At 44.1% G+C, this 20,569-nt stretch overlaps 1 protein-coding gene across 5 annotated transcripts in view; it reads left to right on the forward strand.

The window, feature by feature from the left end:
• Positions 1-1,208: 1,208 nt before the first annotated feature.
• MPPED2 (metallophosphoesterase domain containing 2) overlaps positions 1,209-20,569 on the forward strand; it is a 105,506-nt gene continuing 86,145 nt past the window's right edge. Inside the window, exons 1-3 of one of the 5 annotated variants that reach the window (XM_084519438.1) lie at positions 1,209-1,288; positions 6,544-6,680; positions 11,780-12,023. In XM_084519438.1, coding sequence (XP_084375564.1) covers positions 11,896-12,023 — 128 coding nt within the window. In that variant the 5' untranslated portion in view covers positions 1,209-1,288; positions 6,544-6,680; positions 11,780-11,895. Of the gene's footprint in view, positions 1,289-6,543; positions 6,681-7,372; positions 7,589-8,106; positions 8,188-8,336; positions 8,393-8,544; positions 8,787-11,779; positions 12,024-20,569 lie in introns of those variants that run through there. The other 4 variants (XM_084519437.1, XM_084519439.1, XM_084519441.1 and 1 more) reach the window with 4 other exon arrangements.

Below are 20,569 nucleotides of genomic sequence, written 5' to 3' on the forward strand. Positions count from 1 at the left end.
GAGCCCTTGCTCCAATTTTTCCAGCTGTCTCTGTCTCCCTGTGATCTTTTTGTACAAATCTTCTGGCAAATCTTTGAATATGCAAGCTTATGTCCCTTTCTTGAGAGTACACGTGTCTCAAAACATGGGTACAACTGAACAGAATCTTCATTTATTTATTTCCAGTACTTCAAGTGTGTTTAGTGATCTAAGCAAGTCCTTAAAACGTGTATCTTCCTCCTGTGTCCTCTTGTTCCCAGATTTCTATGTTTGTCTGGTTTGTTTTCATTCAAAATGTATGAATAAAGCGGTATCAGGATCTTTCCACTGGCATCTTCAGGTCTTTATTTATAGAGTGCTTTCACAGCTTCAGGAATTGTTAACTTTTGGGCAATAAATGTCATCTTACTTCTGAGGTTACATTTGTTTTATTTTTCTTAGCAATATTATTGCTTGAAAACTGTAATATGTTTTCTATTTTGGTCTTTTTCTGTTGCCCCGAGGGACTTGAGCTATTACTAGGATTTGCATTGGCCATGGTGCTGTTCTTACTCTGCACATGGTTACGGGTAGACAGGCGGGAGTGCCAGGGCCAAACATGGTATTCTATTGGAAGAGCTCGTGCCAAGATTCAGGCTTGAACAATTTGGAGGAGACATGATGTCACTGTCTCCATAAAGTGAATTTGGACAGGAACAGCACATTGTATTTTGGGTATGTGTTTCAAAAATAACAATGAAAATAACATCTTGTATGTTTCCCTAATTTCTGCATTTAGTCTCTGGTTTCACAGCCCTTGCTCTGCATTTCTTGTGTCCTAGTAATATTTCTGTTTCATTATTTTTCAAGCAGAGTTTGATGACACCGATTTAGCAGTTTCTCACAGTTCACTGCCTCAGTTTTCATCAAATTATACTTCTAGTTATACTAGACACCTTCATCATCAATTTCCATATGCCTCAAAGACATGCAGGGGCCAGTTTGCCAAGGCTGAACTCAAATGCTAGACAATAACTGGAATAGAGGATTTTTTTCCTGGGGCGTCTGAGTGTAGAATCCAACAGCACAGGATCTTTCAGCAGTGAACAAGCAGTTTCAGCTTGTACGCATTCAAAATCTAGACAATAGCTGCTATGCAATATTGATTTTAAAACATCAAATCAAGTGACAAAAATGGTCATTCATCAGAGATTATGCCTTAAGATCTTATCTGTTTCTTTCCAGAAACCTATCTTACACTAAACAGACCTGTGTGTGAATTCAAGCTTCGCTCTTTCACCATAGAATTTGGGCTTCATAAGCATCCTGTGTGAGTATCACAGAATTTGATTATTAGGGTAGTTAACACATAATGAAGACCTTGGCTTCAGGCTCTAGGTTTCCATGTGCTTTCAGATCAACAGTGTTGTTGTGGACATTCAAAGTGATGAGACTCCTGAAAACATGAAAATGTTTTCCTTCCTTTAGGAAGTCTTGTTCTTAGCTGCATGCTCAAAACGAAAAAGATCTTCATATTGGAATGCCTGTCCCCTTCTAAGGCTTTTCACTATAATTATCCTACAGTTCCCTACAATTTTCTATAAAGGGAACACACTCCTGGCCCAAAAGTAATTTGGAGTCCATAAACTGGAACTAGAATTAAGTGTGCTGGAGATTATGGTTGTAACTTCTGTCAAAAATGTAAGTTAATTATGCAAGGCATGAAGTGAAGCTGTGGTGTTTGTTTGTTTGGATGTAAAGAGGTTAACTGTGAGTAACTTGACAAAAGTCATCAGCAACAGCTGAATTAGCAGTTGGATCTGTAGTTTTAAAAAGAAAAATTCAAGATAGCCTAGGAGTGATACTCTCTTTTCAGCATTGCCATGTAGACTTCTTAATTTGTGCTGTGAGCTGAGGTCTGTTTCAGTTTTGCAATTTGCTTTCCATGTGGAATTTTGACTGATGTTGAGAATTTCATAGGTAGCTTTCAGTACAATGGGGACCTTCTCTCAGGAACAGAAATATTTTTCTCCATCGACAGAGTTTCTACTCATCTGTAGAATGATCTGTAGATCTGTAATTTGCAGTGTGCACTTCATGTGATAGAAACCCACTTCACTACACATTGTCTCTGAAATCAGAAGGACATGAGTAGAGGGAGGGTGTAGTCAGGAAGCTTCCTGATATTGCCTTGACTACTCAGAACTCCTGGGTATGAAGTTCATCTTACATCTCTGACCAGAAATGCACTGTGGACAGTCTGCCACAGGATGAAGCAATGTGTGTGATGAAAAGGGACAGCGGTTGTTGAGTAAGCGAAAGTTCAAGCAGAAGAGAGGTTCATCATTCTCTCTGCTGTAGTAGCTGATGCCTGTTTCCTGCCAGAACCTGAGGTTTGGGAATTTGGTACAATGGGATTTGGGTGGCTGAACTGCAGTAGGAATAAACTGAAGACTTTCTGATGCATTGGCCTGGGCTGAATACATTGTAGACCAATTAGCTGATAAAAAGATCACTTGAGAAAAAGTCATCTACCTTCTCCCAAACAGGTAAATCAATACCCAACAAATAGGATGTTTGACCACCTCACATTACTTTCCTTATTCACTGCCACAGCTTGTTGACCAGAAGGTGAACACCAAAATCTTTTCCTTGTAGCGTGTCCTGAGCCTTCACTATCTGGGAGCAAACCTAACTGTTCCCGCAGTAATATCTTTGTAATAACTGCCATGCATCAAACAGTACTTGCATCTTTATGTACATACAAAGCTGAAGTCGCTGCCTGCTCTGTTATGAAGGAATAAATCACCCAGACATCCTTCTCAATTTTGAAAAATTTCAGATCCCCCCAAAACTTAATAGGAATGGGTTCTTCTCTAGCTACTTTGACTAGCAGTTAGACTGGGAGATTTTAGAAGGGCAAATGATTCACCTACAGCTTTTTTGCATCAGTTTTTATTTCTACAGAGAGCAAGTAGGAAAGTTCCAATCAAATATTTAATTTAATTTAATAGGGGCAAGGCGGCAGACAACCATTATCCTGTGACAATGTTCTGGTCCATCGAATATAAAAAGAATGCCCAGGGGACAACTGATGATATTTCCTTCAGTAGTCTTACTTGATGCTCTATCAGCATTATAATGATGTGTTCCTCTCTGTCTGCAGATTTCTGACAGAAGGCTTCAGTTGTACTTCCTTAAGAGAACTGTCCTTTTGCTGAAAAAGCTGGGGTGCTTCTGTGGAGGGGCCATGGTTTCTTCCTCAGGATGTAGTGTTTGCTGGAGTGCTGAACTGGTTAGTGTACGGGCCCATATAGTGAGAGAAAAAGTCAGATAAAAAAATGGTAACAGCAGAGCCTACAAAAATCTAAAGCCAAGGAGTATTGTATTTTTTTTTATATATTTTTTTTAGGGTTTAATTTTTTGTTAGTTCTATTCTTTGATTTTCTACGTGAAAGCAACTCCAAGTGATACAAGAACAATGTGTACCTTCAAAGCTCGAATCCTGGTTTTGTTTGCTTGGTTTGGTTTTATATCGGGTACTGTGTTCTTCTGTTGGATGCCTGGTGTTGGGCAGCAGGCACACCAAATACTTGATGACTTTCAGGCTACAAATGGAGGAGGAGAGCAATAGAGAACTGTTCATCTATCCAGCTACATTGTGCAAATTTGAGATGTAGTATTTGCTCGGTGGGGCATAAAGGCTAAGCTAACATGGTGTTCTCCAGTTGTCTTCTGTTCTGTACTTACTGGAGAATTGTTGCTTCAATGAGGGGAACGAGCCTGTTAAAAATCCAGTTTTTGGCAGAATCGCTGCGGCATGTGGTGAAATACGCTCAGTCTGGTGACTTCAGTGTAGGCTGCCACCAGTGGATGCCCACTGGATCAATTTCTGCTTTCTTAAAATATGTATTGTCTAGCGCTGTAGGTAATTTACTAGTGCACCACCATGCCCCAGTCTCTGAAAGCTGAAACTGAGTTCTCTCCGCAATACAAATGAGAACCCTCATTGCTGTTGTCTTAAACTGGCCCAAAATCCAGGTAATGCATGTACTGAAACCAAACCAAACAAAAAAGGAAAGAAAAGAAAAAAAAAAAAAAAAAAAAGGCAAGACCAAACAAACAAAAAGGTTGCAAAAAAAAAAAAACAAAAAAAAAACCTCTGATACTGTGTCCAGACTCAGAGATAACGTGGATCAGTGGCCTTTTTCTGAAACCATAACATAGTGTGCGTCCCTCTTGCTCCTGCACTGCTGACTGGAGTGCCCCGTGTTATGGTAGTGAAAGCTTTCAAGAGACTGTTTTGAACTGGGCTGGGGAAACTGAACTGCTTTAAAAGCTTATTTAGAGGAGGCTTTTTTTGAAAACTTTTTTTTTTTTTTTCTTATGTGGTTTGTGTCCTTAAAGAATGGGAGCAAAAAATAAATGGTAAAGGAGTGGAGGAGTTGTGGAAACAACCTCGAAGTAGCACTGTCAATCATTTTATACTGTGAAACATGGGCTTGTAATCAGCTCTTGCTTCCTTGGGTCAGATGTTGGAATATTCTTGAGATACCTTACTCTGTGAGTAGCTTCAACACATGATATGCAGCAAACCATGGAGCACAGTAAGGCACCACATGATAGAGTACATCCTAACCGGGTAGGATCTCGGTCAGGCTAATACTGCAATCATAGACTGATGTCACAATGTGCAGTTGGAAAGTTGTGTGTGTGGTTTGTTTGTTTTTTTTTTTTTTTCTTTTCTATGTAAAAGATTAAAAGGTGTCCACAGATATTTAGGGAAGGTTTGTCCAAAAGTGAAAATCAAAGTGAGACAGGCTTCCCTAGTTCACTCTGAACTGCTGTGTGTGTATCTCAAAAGTTTATAGTTTTTTTCTTGTGCTTGGCAGAAACTGGAGATGATAATACCTATGAAAGTACTATCAGAGATTGCAGGATAGGTTTTGGAGAATCTGTATGCTTTTCACGACACTGTAGCATTTCATAATTTTTAATGTGCATCAGCTGCATCTGTGCATTTGATGATGCTTGCCTTGGATTTGTAAAAGAGAAAGAAAAAAATCCAGAACAAACTGAACGTGACTGCAGTTTCATGTATAATACACACTTGAAACGTTATGAATAGGAAGTATTAAAGTAAACAAAAGCTGCTTGTTCACTATTTTGAGTTTCACCCAACTAGAAAAATCAGTCCTGTGACACAATAAACAGCTTCTTTACTTTTTAATTTTCCAAATTTCTTTGAGATCCTCTTGTCAAGTGTGTATTTGTTAGTAAGTCCATGTTCCAGCCACAATAAAGACATTTTCTTTTTCTGTACTTACATACTTGCATTTTGAGGCTGCTCTTTTGAACTAGAAAGGAAAGGCAGCAAAATAGAACTCTTTTCCTCAGAAAAGCCTGTAATCAATTTAAGGAAACAATTTTTCCCTCTTGTAGCAACTCCACAGACAATGCACTGCTAAAAGTGGGTAGTTTGGAACACACAGTGTTCTTGGGGAAACCGAAAACAAGCAGTTTGTTAAAAGGAAGAATTTCGTTATGTGCTCTTGTCAGAAAATGTTTGAGTTTGTGGAGTCGCTTATTAGAAACAGTGCTCCCAGTGCCTGTGTTACGGCTGAACGTGCAGGATCGTGAAAAAGGTGTGACCTTAGAATCAGGACCCACGCTTGATTCATGGTGGCAAAAGCCAAGCGAGGCTAACTTTGAAGCCATACACTTTATTTTATGTAAGGACTAGTAAATTAGGTAAATGCTTATTTCAGTGCGAGGACACCGAGACGCTGGGGTAATGTGTCTGATCTGTCTCTGACTGTACAAGCTATCAGAGAGGAGGTCTTTGAGCTTTCGGTCACCTTACCCATACTTCCTCCTCATTCTTCCTTCTGTGCCAGAAGCTCACATTTGTAGTGCTGAGGGCTCTGGATGCAGTACGAAGGCAGACACAGGAAAAGTCCTGCTGCTGCGGCTGCCGAGAAGGGGCACAGCCGGTTCTGTACGGAACCCGCTCACCCTCACTCCCCATATTTTTATATTGAAGCAGGCAGTGGCACCAAGGAAGCTATCCTGTCCCCTTTGTGTCCTCAGTTGCTCATCCTGCCCCCTGCCTCGTTGCAGCACAAGCGTGTGTGCAGTCGTGAGGTGGAGGGGTTGCGGAGACGGATGGGTGAGGAAACGGGCTGCGTTTCCCCGGCACTGATCTCCGTCCCAGGTGGGGTTCCTTGTTCTTGCACAAGGGCTCATGCAGGGACAGAAGGTGGCTGAGTGCCGGATGGCTTATTTTCCAGCAGCATCAGGGGCAGGCAGTTAAATATATTTGTGAAACTATGGCCGCAGCCTCCATGCCAGGCAAAGATTCCCTGAAAACATTGCTTCAGTTTGGTGAGGAGGACGAGTAACTGTGGGCCGTTTTGTCAGAAACAGGAGAGGAGGAATTTCCCTTTGCTGGTTCACAGCGTTTACTTCTATTAAAAGGGAAAATGGCAATAGAAGATCAGAAAAATCTGATGTCAAATTGGAAAAAAAGAAAAACAAAACAAACCAAAACAAACCATGCAATGTATTTTTTTTTTTTTTTTCCAGGCTGATTTTTCGTAGTTTGCTGTGCTTCTAGAGGGGACCATCCATCCTCGTGGGTTTCTGTCTGACAATACCCCGGACCCTTCTCATTGTTTTCAGCAACAAAGGAAAACCTGCCGAGTTGCCATGCATATCCAAAGGTTGGTCAGAGTCAAAATTATTTATTTAGCATACGTGGGGCACAGCGTGCTTTGAGGAGCCTGCTAGGAGCTTTCATTTTTTTTCCGTCAGCTCCTTTTGGCTGTTTTTTCCTTGCACTCTGCGGCTGTGGGGAAGTCTCCCTTCCCATTTGTTTCTGGGAAGCAGGAACCCCAACACGGCTCCTCTCCACTTCTTCACTTTGTCCCTGTTGCGGCTCTTGCCACAAAATGTGGATTTTGAAAGGAGAAAAAAAAAAAAAGGAAACAAACAAACAAACAAAAAAACCACCAGCAGGCTCCCTGAACACGCAGAACCCCCCTGCTTACCCTCATCCCAAAGGGTATCGCTGCCGGGCGCTGCTTTTTCCCTCCCGGCGGCCGAGCTTGGCTCAGCCACCTCAGGAGCCGGCTGCAGGGAGGCGCTGCCCGCCCGGAGCCCCGCGGGGGGCTGTGGGGCCGCTGCCCCTCACCCTACATCGCCCCCCAGGGTTGGGGCTGGGGTCGAGCCCCGGGGCCCGGCCGCTGCTCGGGGCGGCCTGTGCGGCCGGGCTGGGCGGGGGGAGGCTGTGCCGCACTTGGGAAATGGAAATGCAGCAGCGATTCCTCCCTCCCTCCCTCTCTCCCTGCCTCCTTCCCTGCCTGCCTGCCCGGGGGGGTGAAGTGCAAGGCGGCGGGAGGAGCCGTGTGTGTGTGTGTGTGTGTGTGTGTGTGTGCGAGCAGCGCTCCGTGGCCGCCGTGTTTCCTGGTGCCTGCTCCCTGACCCCAGTGGCAGCCCCGCTCACTGCACCGCGCCCGGCCCCGCTCCCGGCCTCCTCCCTCAGCCCCGGCCTCGGGCAGCGCCGAGGGCTCAGCCCCAGGCTCTGCCCCCGCCGCCCCATGGAGCGGCCCCGCCGCCCGCAGGGAAGAAGGTGAGCGGGGACCGGGGGGGGGTGGTTGGGGCTGGGAGGCACAAAGCGCCGGGTTACAAAGCGGCGGGGCCGTGCCACCGGCGGCTGCGGGGGGGCGGCTCCAGCCTCCTGCACACAATGACCGGGGCGAGCCCGGCGTGACCGCCCCCGAGCCGGGTCGGGTCGGGGCAAGCCGGGGGTGCGCGGCGGCGCTGAACCGGCCCTGCCCGGGCCGTGCCCCCGCTGCCCTCCGCGCCCGGAGGGGAGGCCAGGCCGGGCCGAGCTGGCAGCCGGCCCCCCCCCGGTGTCCCCGTCCCCCTCCCCAGGCGGTGCAGCCCCGCTGTATGGAGGGGACACACACGCACACACACGCACACAGCGCTGCAAACTTTGCTCGCAGCAGCCGGCGCGCAGCGGAGCCGCGGGGATGGCGAGGCGGGGGCAGGGCAGAGCCCCGCAGAGCCGGGCTGGGGGCGCGGGGCGGGGGCTGCGGCACACGCCGGGACGGGGCCGCGCCGGAGCCATTGGCCGCCCGCAGCCATCAATCAGCGGGGGGCGAGCCCGGAGCCCCGCGGGGCCGCGGCCGGGGCGGCCCCGGGAGCCCCAAGCGGCGGCCGGAGGTGTGGGGAGCGGCCGGGGCCCGGCGGGGAGGGCTGGGGGGGGGGGGGGGGGCGAAGCGGGGCCGGCCCCCCGGGCTGGGGGGCTGGGGAGGGGGGAGGAGAAGGGGAGAGAAGGCGCGGCCCCCGCTGCCGTGCCCGGGCGGCCGGGGGCTGGAGCCCGGAGTTGGGCGCTAAGTGCGGCCGGGGAGCGCCGCCGGGGCGAGCGGTAACGAGGGGGGGGCGGCGGGGCCGGGGCTGGGGCTGGGGCTGGGGTTGGGGTTGGGGCTGTGCCGGCAGCCGGGGGGGCCGGGGAGGCACCGCTCTGGCAGCCGAGGGGGGTGCGGTGCTCGCAGCGTGCGCCTCCATGGCTGTGCGCGGAGCCTGCGCGGGCAGCGCGCCCGGGGATGCAGCCCCGCGCTCCGAAACGACCCCTCGGGGCATAGATCGCCTTCGGGTCCCGCTAGCCTGCTGTAAAAGGAGCTGCCCCTAAGTTTGTGCCGGCCCTTGTATGGGGAAAGAGGCTCGCAGCGGTTCGCACCTCGAAAAGCGAGCGGATTTATACAATAGCGCATCTCGCTGTCAGTCCAAACCCACGCTGGAAAATGATTGTTGCAGCCGGGGTAAGCTGTGCGTGGGGAGCCGCAGCGGGCTGCGATTGTTTATGTGGGGTTTCAGGCCGGTTGTTCGTAACCCAGCGTTAGCATATCGAGTGTGTAAAATTGTTTCGCTTGACAGATGTGAGAAATAATGCGACTTCCATTCTTTGCTACTCGTCTCTTGCATGTAATCGTCGAAGAGTGGTTGCCTTTGGAGAAAGAATGGTAGCGATGCAAAGTAGCCTTTTTGGTTGTTTGTTTGTTTTTAAAACCCTGGGCCTAAAATATATTTAAAGTTGAGAAACATTCAGGTCCTTTTTGCTATTTTCTTCAGAGAGCTCATTAAAGAAGGTATTAATTAGGCACTTCTGCTAGGTGGGCTTTAGTACGAAATAGTGCACTACAGGGAATGTAGAGAATTGACACAGAAGTCAGCTACTTTTTTTCCAGTCCAGCGTTTGTTGTTGAATTTCATTTTAAAAGATGCTTTGCTTGGCTTTGTCTTGATTCAAGTAGAGAGGTTTATTCTCAAGATTAAAGGCTGGCATAGTGGGAAGCAATTGTAGCTTATATGCTTAAAATCATACAAAAGTCAACTTTAAAGTATCTAATAGAGCTATTCGAATATCCTCTTATCATTTGTTTTATGCCGGTTGTGGTAATTTCTTTCTGTAACACAAAGGTTATAAACCTTGTAAAAACGCTTATTGTCTTTATGTATGATTCACTCTTACAAACAAATTGGATTTCTTTTTTCCCAACGAGTGAACTATAATGTAAAACTTAATGCTCTGACCTTTCTTACGCTAGATTACTGAAAATAGTGTGATTTAGCTTTTCTGAAAGTCCAGGCATATTTTTGTTGTTGCTTTAACATGTTGTTCTATATAGTAGCTTTTAATTGCAGAAATATAACATGGATGCGTAATTTTCATACCACTTAATTTATGCAAACGCTGAAGTTCTTGCTGCCTAAAAGAAAAACTTATTTTTTTTTTCCTGGGAGCTTTGATGGCGAGCATTCTTGTTAATGACAGTCATTTCTCCAACAGGAAGATGTTTTCATTTGTATTTACTTTTCAGTGCAGGGCAATTATGCTGTTCTGTGTTGCACACTCCTCGTAGTTTGTATCTCAAAAGAATTACAGTGCTTGGAACAGGACTGCAATTTGAAGCAGGTGTTGTGTTTTACTGTTATGCAAAATAACATTGAAATATAATTGTAAGGGAAATTAAGGAAACAGCTGCAAACCTGGTATGGTAACCACCACATTACGATTCGGAAGCAGTTGTTGCAGATATCTTAAAACACGGCCGAGATTTAGTTGAATAAAGCTCACCTTGCTGATTTTTTCCCCCTGAAACTATTGTGCTTGGTTTTAGGAGAGTGGGATAGTGCAAAGGCCAGACCACAACCTTAGTTACTGAGATGGACTGACTGGCTCAGCAATGGCTCGGTTTTTAAATGGGAACTTCATGGCTGAGTTTCATCTTGCGTTAAAAAAAAAAAAAAAAATAAAGAAGATGAGGAATAGAACCCAATTACTGGAATGAAGGTTGCCGAATGTCTTAACCCAGCTAACATATGGAAGCCTACGTAGGCCTGAGGTTGTAAAATAATAAAATAAATGGCCTATAGCAGGCCATCTGCCATTTGCAGGGCATTTTTATTGTACTTCATGCCAAACTGGAAATTAGTCTTTGTATTAAAAATATATTTTGAGTACAAATCAAAGATTCCAAATGTTTAATGCTACACATGGCAAACACATTTCGATCTGGGAGCTAAGAGAAGTCCAGGAATATCACACTGGAAAAACATCGCTTAGTTTGATGCCCAGGGATCAAATCATCCTCTTTTTCTTATCTCTTTGTCTTTCCAGCAAGTGCTGGCTTAGTTTTATAAAGTACGCGCTAGATATAAAAATGTTGCTATTGTGTGAAGCAACTAAAGAGCAGATCGAGTGATACGGGGTGCGATAATTTCACTGAAGTCGTGGCAGCGATGGTAGTGTGCAGCAGCTGAGGGTCTACCTCACGAGCAATGCTTTTAAAGAGTTGCTCGTCTTGAAAGTATTCTTCAAATACAAGCAGATCAATTTTCACAAAGTCCTTCCGAAGGCAGGCAGCTGAGGTAACCTTAGTTTATCGATTCAAGAAATTGAGACTCAAATTGTGTGTGGGGAACTCGACAGAGATCAGATTTGGGGAGTTGCTGGCTCTTCAGCTTATCCTTTTATTGTAGAAGGCTTCCAGCCATAGTGCAAAATTATATTTAAGAGCACTTGGAAGAAGTGAAAGATCAGGATGCCTAGAGAGGCAAAAAACCTTTCTTTCATCGTATGCAGAAATAGTTGTGCATGAAATTGCTCTGAAATTTACTGGACAAATCATTTCTGTCTGATGATGAATCCAAACCAGTTTCATTGCTAGTGGACTGTAACGTGGTCATTCTGTTGGGTGTTGCCTAGATGTTAGCCTTGCTGCAGGCAGGTAAATACATTGATGCAAAGGTATTTGAATGCACCTTTTGCTGTGCAACTGTAGATTTTTCTGCCTTGAGTCGGCTTCCCCAAAGTCCGTCAGATGTAACTCATTTTGTAAAGCTAAAACGGGGCCTTGAAAACAAGTGTGTGTATTTGCGGAAAGCCATTTGTCCTTCAGGAAACTAGGTCCACTTGTTAATTTGCATGGTTGCAATTAGCACAAGATGTTACTTAAAATAAAGCATAGTAAATACGGAGTACTTAACTGGGGCTTTCCACACAGATAGATTTCTAGTAAATAAAGCCTTATTTTAAGTATTATTATTTTTTTTAAATCTATGTAATAGTGATGGAGTTAAACGATGAAGTGGTGAATACAGTAGTGAATAGTAACGCATAGTGTTGGGTGGTGTGTACATAAAAATAAAGAAAAAAAAAACACTCTGGAAATGGGGAGAGGACAGAGTAATGGCTGTGCCTGCTTATGTCTCCTTCAAGGTTTTAGCAGTATGCGCTGTTCTCTCCTCACAGAGGTCTGCGGCGTTGATGAGGAGCTGCTGGGATTCGGGAGCTGCCGGGAACACAATGCCCTGCCCCGCTCTTGGCCTTGGGAAGCTGTGAATTGCTCATGTCCATAAGGAGGAAGGATGGCTCATGGAATTCCTTCACAAGGCAAAGTTACCATAACGGTGGATGAGTACAGCTCCAACCCAACGCAGGCGTTTACACACTACAACATTAATCAGAGCAGGTTCCAGCCTCCACATGTGCATATGTAAGTATTACTAACGTTGCCTCTGTGTGTGTGTGTGTGTGTGTGTGCGTGTGCTTAAATGGAGAACTGCTGCTGAAGGAGTGGGCTGAAAACTGGAAAAATTGGTTAGTCACGTTAGCTCATAGGCAAAATGGCTATCGGCTTTCTGTGTAGCATGCGAGAGAAGTCCTGCTCCATCAGCTCCTGGAGGAAAGCTGTGCCCCGACTTCCAGAAGCGTCCCTCGGCGAGGTTCGGCGGGGTACTGTACATTTTCCGAAACTTGGCACTTTGCTGGTCGCACTGTAACTTGCCTGAGGGACCCATGGCTTGAAAATTTCAGCTCCCTTCCCCCGCCCCTTACACTCAGCTGCGAAATAGGCCTAATTGGGACTAATTGTCCCCCCTGATCACTGAGCCCTTTGTCCTCCTGGTTGTGAGGGGAACGTGTGCCGCATGCTGCGCTCCACGCAAGCCGGGGCACAAAGGAGTGGGAGCCTGCTGAACAATTGCTCCCAAGAAATACAAATACTGCGGTAAAATAACGGGCATGGCCTGAACTGAAACCACCACAAGCATGGGAAGTGGCGAGCTCTGGGCCGCCTTACCTCACCTTGTTATTCTTGGGCATTGTGTGACTGGTGAGATCGCTCTGCTGCCCGCACCTAGGCACAATGGTTCCTGTTAAGCTAAGCACCGGCTTTAAGTCTGAATTTCCTTCCCATTGTTTCGTAGGTTTGATCTTTATCAGTTATTTCTGTTAAGGTTCTTTTTCTTTTAACATTAATAGAGTGAAAAGCACTTGAAACTAAAACAAAGAGGACATCTCTTGACCTCCTGTGTGCCATTGTTAGTCAGGATTTTGAATGATGTCACACTATTGAATTTGATAAGGATTTTGCATAATAAGAGTGAAAAAAGTTGTAGGGTACTTCATTGCATTTTTGTTATGTAGAAGCCTACCGGAAGAGTCACAATGTAGGAGTTCAGCACCTTCTAATAGGATTTCATGTGGTTACAATCTTCCGTAAAGGAATTTTCCCGAGGAAGGATGCTGGAGGCTCTGTTGTGCATGTGACTGAAAAAGTTTCTTCATTAATTAATTTGATTTATTGCTGCCGAGATGCTGTAACTCTGCCTTTAGGAATATTTCCATTTCTTATTCACTGTTCAGATCTTTTGTCAGCAAATTTCTATTGCGAGTTTTGCACTCCAGACTGCACTTCTGACTGACGTTAAGCACAAATTCTGTGGAGAGAATGAATTCAGAGCAAACAATAGAGATTTAGAAAGCAGTTTTAAAGAACCCCTCCTTATTGACAACTGACTTCAGTGGGAGCTGGTTTTAGGACCAACTAAGTGTGGTGTTCAGCATTTGAAGAATTATTTGCGCTTTGGTTCAAAAATGCACAAATAACTATACAACCACCTCCCTAATAACTTGTGTATGTCTTAAATGGTATTGATTTGACAGACATTTTCAAAAATGTTTTACTTGTTTAGAGAAGTTGTACACTTGACAAATGCCGAAGCTCTGAAGTACAACATCGTGACAGTATTTAAAAAAGAGTAACTGAAATACTGCAGCATTCTTAAATTCCTTAGTTTGGTTTCAAGGGTGTGGCATATGATCTTTTGGTCTCCCTCTCGTAAAAGAGAGATGGGAACTTAAAAGAACGAAAGAAGATTAGTCTGAAAGAGTTGGATCAAAGAAAATGTTGCAGTACAGGAGGTGAGTTGGGGTGTAGGTCTGGATAGCAAATTATGGGTTTTGGAAAACCTCTTGAGGAAAAAGATGATAGGATCATATTGAGGGTCTAGAGTTACGGGCAGACGAAAGGAAGAAATGAAGATATGACTAAGGGTAGGGGTTTGTGTGATGGTAAGAACAGAGTTATTTCTGAGTGGGAAAATTTAGAGCATGTTGTACGTTCAGAGGGGGGACAGGGTCCTTACTTGCTCCCAGTGTTTTATAATGGAAGAAGCATTGTGCATATTTCTGAGAGAAGATACCAAATAAGAAACTCTGAACAGAAAATGAGTAAAAGCAATATTGACAAAGAAACCACGATCTATTTTTTATCATGTTGTACCTTTGCTAGTGCCACATTGCTGCACTTGCTAGGATTGTTTTCTATTTTACTATCTGAAGGTAATGCATGCATATTTATTTTTATTTTTTCTAAAAGAAGTTTGAGGAGTTCTTCCAGTGAAAAAATAATTTAAAAATCTTGGGGTATTGAGAAATGAGTAAAACAACATAGAAACTGAGTGTTATGACATGTATGTAAATAGTGGGGCGATCTATTGCTGCAAGGCCCTGTTGCAAACCATAAATGAGTGGCTGGATGCAGTTTAAGGACATCGTTATTTCCTAAAGGAATTAATTTCTTAAAAAGTCTTTTTTTTTAATGCATATGCATCTTCACATGCAAAGGCAGGAACTGGATTCTTGGCATATATTGAGTCATTTCTGTCTCTAGTATTCATTGGGCCAGATTCTTATCTCACATGAAGTAAATTAAAAGCCTTGGAATATCACCAGTGTAAAACTGATGTTTAAAGAAATCCTGGAATCAGACTTCCTGTTCCCTGAGGCGTATCCTTTCTCCTGCTTTCATTTAGTGCCTTTCACATGATAGTGTCATGTAGTTTAATCAACAGGGATATGGTTGTCTTTTTGCTGTCTTTATATGTATTTTTACACTAGCGTTTCTCTGTGAACCCCTTTAAGCGTGCCATCAGGTAAATATCAGTATCTTAAAGCTCCCTGTGCTTAGCCTGGCAGACAGTAGTTTTGTGAGTTACTTGGACTCTGCTGTAGTACAAATTTTATATCATTTTGTCCAGCCTTTCTATTTTATTTCTGTACTAATTAGTGTTTGAGCAGGTGCCGTGAAGACAATTTTTACTGTAAGTTTATTTTGGCTAAAGAGATACCATCTTAAATTTTTGAACGTCTTGAGGCGATGCCCCCACCCGCAGGTTTCCCTAATTGTCTGAAGATGTTATTAAACGTTTGCATTTGAATATTTTCACTTAGTTTTAATTAACTGCACTACCTTAGTTCCCTGGTTTAAAGGGCAGGTGTTAAATAATAACAAGGATAATGCACCTTTCTTGGCTTCTTAATGGTTAGTATTCTACAGGATGTCTTTGTGCTCCCCCATTTTTTGTTAGGAAAATGCCTCTTGCTCCTTCGGTGTGGTGCTGCCCTCTCTGTTCTGCAGCACGACTGACTCAGAGGGCTTCAGAATGAGACTCTACAACTTTCCAGTAATCGCCACAGTGGATCTTTAAATCATTTTAATTTAGCAGAAATCAGTGTGGCTTGGTTTTGCAGAACCTTCCCATCTCACCTTTTCCTCCTCCCCCAGGCCAGTGGAAAGGAGCTGAGAAGAAAATGGGACAAACCTGAATTGAAAATAGTTTGCTTAAGTTCAAATCAAAGGGAAGAACCTTCCTGTCGGGTACAACATCTAATCACTTTCAGGGAAAAAAGGGGAGAGTGAAATAAACATCTTGGGTTTGTGGTAGGAAACGCCTCTTTTGATGGGCTCTGCTGCTGCTGGTATGCGTGCTGTGAAGGTGAGCCAGCTGTAGCCCAAGCTGCTGCAGGCCCATCCATTTAGAAGACTTCTAATTAAGTTCATTAGCTTTCCTCAGACTTCACCAGAATGGCTTAGTGGCTTGTTTTTAGGATTCTCTGAGTGTACGTTAGTGCTCGGGGACGGTTTAAGTTCAGTGCTAGGGGAGTAAGAAAGAAAGAGGTTTCAGTGCAAGAGGAAGTCTTCGAAATGAGTTTATTAACGCGCGGAGATGCGTTGAACAATCTCTAACTATATAATTTTATTGCCTTTTCTGTACTAGAGCAATTCCCTATGTGAATATTCTTACTTTAAAATAGAGTATAAACATAGCATTTTATGTTAGTAGAACTTTATATATAGTTGAATAAAGTACATAAATGTGTGAATGTATGTAAACGTGAGATATAATAATGGTAGTAATATGAAAGTGTGGCTGTACAGTCACAGAAGAAAAAACTTTCAACTGTGGCAAAGCCTTAAACAGTTAAAACTCCAAGATCTTACCAGACTACTGACCTTGACAGATAGGATCTTGCAGATTTTTTTCTCTCGGGGAAACCGTCCTGCATTTAATGGGTTTTATAAACTCCCAGTGAGATTAGCAGACAATGTGTGCGTTCTGTTGGTTATGTTCTTAACTTTTCATTCATAAAAGGTGTGTGATATTCGGGGGGCGTGGGGAAAGACTGACACTAGTAGAATATGGACTTGTTTGATGTTTATAGAATAGCGGAGTGTTTACATGTAATAATACTGGTTGAGAAAATACAGATATTCAGTCTAAGCTATCTATCTATTACCTTGTGTGGCTGGGCTCGTTATTTCAGGTGATATTGAGGTGATGAGGGAATCACAGCTTTGGTGCTGACTGTTGCTCTCAGTAAAATAACATTTCTTACAAAAGCATATGTAGCTTCTGAGCACTGTAGTTGCTTTTCACTGCTTTTCCAAAAAAGTTGAAAAAACTTTACTGCCACCAAACAAATGATATTTAAGCTCTGATACTGGAAACAGGAGTACATTGAACAAGTGTTGTTAAAACTTGAGCCTTACTTCTGTTTCACAGTGATTTTTACGGGGCCTTTGGCTCACCATTAGCTTACCTTGGTGCAGATTGAGTCTCCCATCCCTCGCTGGTCCCTCGGTGGATGCTGAAAAGCAGCAGTTCACAATGTGGTGCATTAAGTAAAACAAACCTGTTTTTCTTAGCCCACCAAGCAGACAGCAGCAGCCATTCAGCAGCTGCCTCTGAAGCAGCTGAGCTCTCCCTGCGCCAGTGGGGATTCCAGCAGAAAAGAGGGGAGGACAGCTGTAGGTGAGAATCCTTACAGCTGTCCCAAAATAAATAGTCCCCACTCAAGAAGAGGACCATTAACTGATTGCATTTTCTAGAACAATGGAAGCTGAGTTGCAAAGATGCTAATTTTAATTGTCATTAAGAAAATGTTTCGCTGGAGCGTGTGCATGTGTCTGTGTCTCTGTGGGCTGAAATAATGGAATATTTCTATTGATCTTAATGATTTTAAATGACGTATTTTGCAAAATCTGAGCATAAGATACATTCTCAATTTAAATTTCAGATGCAAAATGAAAAACTTATTTTCATGGGTGTACACTTTAATTATGTGTAAAGCCTTTCGAGATGCTTGAGTGGAGCATGCTGAAAGTGAGCATTGTGCAGAGGTGACGTATGGCATGCAGTTTTGTAATTAAAGCTCAAATTTAGCCCCCTTATACAGTGTTTATACAGTGCAGTCATATCATGCTAATCTCTCTTGAAGAATTGATTAAGTTTCTGACCTTTCTTTTTGTCACTGTAGAAAGGACCCATACCGACCTACCTTTAAAAATACTTTGACGTCCCTGGAAGACTGATGCTCTAAAAGTGCCAATATTATTTTAATAAATGTCGGACAGGTTTAAAATAATGTTTTGTCACCAGCTCTCTATCGGTTACTGTTTTCCTGACTTAGGTTGTCCTAAGATGGAGGTGAGATCTGGTTTAAATGGGTGATAAAGCCGCTGACTGCCTGTGCTGGTCTCCACACCTACCGCAGTCGTCCAGGGTCACAATCGGGCATTCCTTCGACTTCCTCATTGACAAAATCGTGTTCCCAGGACAGCACGTTGTAGGGTCAGTCTAGCCCCTGTGGTAAACCCTGAGAGGGAGAAAGAAAGCGGTGTGTTTTTTATGCACACGTACGTTAACATTCTTTCATGCTGTATTAATTGTGCAAAGAAGCCTTTGGTAACAAGTCTGTTATTAGTAAGTCCTCGTTTCATTAGCTGAGCACTACAAATGGAAATTTTCATTACATGGTCTGATTCTACATTACGGTCTTTCCCATGTCGTTGCTCCAGTGTTCAGTCATAATGAGTGACAGTGGGCTCTGGGCTTCACGGTTATTCACAGCACACAATTAGTCCTTATCTTCCAGGGGGTTTGTGGTGTGATCTGACCAAGAATGCTTTTTGCAGCAGTGGTACCCCGGGATCCTGTGCCTGAGGGGAACTGCTCACCGAGGGAGCGCTGTGAGGTAGGTTGACAATGTTGTGATTAAACACCTCATGATCACAACATTGCACTGTCACGGGCAGCGTGTCAACTTCATTTAAAAATGTAGGGCAGTAGGGAAATGAAAGCAGTGGGCTGTAGATTAACACCTGGAAGGTGAGGGTGTCACCTGGTTAGTGAAACAACCTCGAGAGCATAGATTTCTTTCCAGTCAGGGAGTCAAGACTTCACGAACTTTTCAGGCCCATCTTTGTTTTGGCCTCATGGTTTTCACCTAGTGGCAGAACAAGGCCAGCCCTGCCGTGTTCCCATTGACAGGTGGCTGTTGGAAGCCCAGGGAAAGTGCCGCACCTACCTGTGACACATCGTGTTGGTTTGTTTTACAAATCCTTGTTTGACTATCTGGCTAGACAAATAAACAAAAGGAAAGCCCTGCAAACAGTGCAGATTTAGAGGTTTATGTTAGATGTTAAGTGACTATACGCAGCTTATTTGCTTATGTTTGATATGGGACTATGTCAAATAACGGTGGTGAACATGGACTTTGTACTGAACGTTGCACAGATACCTTGGAGTTTCCATTTCTGATCTCGAGCTGCTGTAAGTGGCTCTAGGAGTAGAGTCAATTGCCAAGCATGGGTATGTGTGCATAAATTTGGGAACAAAGGAGTCAGGGGTCAGCATGTTTCCTTCAGAAACAGAGCATTTGATGAGTTTTGGTTTAGAACTCTGTAAAATGTCTCGGCATAACGTGAGACAGTAGATGCACTTCAGCACAGCTGAAATTCAGAGAGGCAGGGAGATTTCTTTGAAAGATGCATCTCTTACAGTGAGCTGTGGATTTGAAGAAATAATAAAGTTTGGTGTAGGGGTTACCTGTGTTGTCACAAGCAGTGAGTGCTAGCTGAAAGAGCTGAATGTCAGTCTGGTATGGAAAAATCATTCCCTTTTATTTCACACCAGGTTTTTCCAGGTCCCTAGAAATGATTCCAGTGAGTTGTCAGCTTTGGTCCTGGAAGCGTTGGCTTCTTGTTCCCAGTGGTTTGAACTGTGCTTGGCATCTACGGTTGTAGTTTCATGGACTTCATCGTGACTGCTTCTGCTTGCAGAAGGCCTCCTACTGGCTTTCTCATCTTCTTCTGTGATGTGTATGTGCAGAGCAGTGCCAAATAGAAGAAGGAGATAATTTTGCCTGCATATGTACCTTCATGTGTTTCATAGAAGGTATTTCAGAAGATACAAAGAGCTTTTTTTTTTTCTAATGGGATTTGAAGATTCAGGTCATGCCTGTTTACTCTCAGTTTTAATATGGGCTGTTAGGATTGCAATTTTTAGGTCTTGTTTATTGCAGAGGGCAAGTTTTTGTGATACTGAGTTTGGTTGTTTTTAATTATAGAGTGAGGAGGCTGGGGCTAAAATGTGTATGTGTATAAAACACTGCAGTCAAAACACTTCTATCATGTAATAAATGTGACTAGACTTCATTTAATGATTTTTATTTTGACGTCTCTTTCAAACAAGAAGTCAGTGTATGATAGATAATCTTATACCCAGTAATGTGCACGGTGCTGGTGACATGCCAGGAGCGGTACCAAGTGGTAAGAGCAGAAAACTGCAAGCCTGGATTCTGAACAGTGAATGCTGGGTACCTCGAATTGTACCTTTTACTTCTCTCTTGAAAGGTTGACCACAAAGCTTGGTTTTATCCTCCATGCACCCGGAGGTTCCTCCCAGCACATCAGCTCTCTGTGTCCTGCATGCTGTGCAGCATGAAGGTCGGCCAAAACATAAACGCTGGTGGATGAGCATTGGTGGTGTATGCTGCTGCTGAAGCTTGCTGCTGGGGGCCAAGGAGGAAAGAAATGGTAGAGAGGATGGCTGAAGACCAAGTCAACCCCTAATCCCAGAATCTGGTCACCCTCTTCATAGCTCAGAGGGATCCAGCACATTTCTTGTCCCGTAGTTCAGGCTATCAGCAGATAGGTAGCTCGCTAGGTGCGTACTCCCCATGGGCAGGGAAATGCCCCTGTTTTTATAGCGGGCATGTTTTCTACATACACATCATATTGAGGGGAGAGACAGGTAAGAAAATCACAACTCTCCTGTTTTTTACCAAAAGATTATTTAAACGATTGTGCTACGGTATCTTGTAAGATTTATTTGTGTCACACATCGAGGACTTCATATAACAAGAGCCCTTCTTCCTTGCATGCTGCGTGATGTAGGGCTGCAAAGATTCCAGGAGATGTTGGCAAGAAAAACCAGGACTCGAGGCTTGCTCATAGCAGAGTCCTCACTTACTGTACTGGGCATTAACTTCTCTCCAGCACATTAGACTTAAAAGCAGACAGCCATTAAGTGTAGCACTCCCTTCCCAGGAGGGCAGCAGATGGAGAGAGGATGGGGGAGGGAAGGAGAAAGGAGTATGATAGCGGGACTTTATCTGATGGATCTGTAAGCCAGG

This window comes from Aythya ferina (genome assembly GCF_964211825.1).
Source record: "Aythya ferina genome assembly, chromosome: 5".
In the NCBI taxonomy this organism is placed as follows: Eukaryota; Metazoa; Chordata; class Aves; order Anseriformes; family Anatidae; genus Aythya; species Aythya ferina.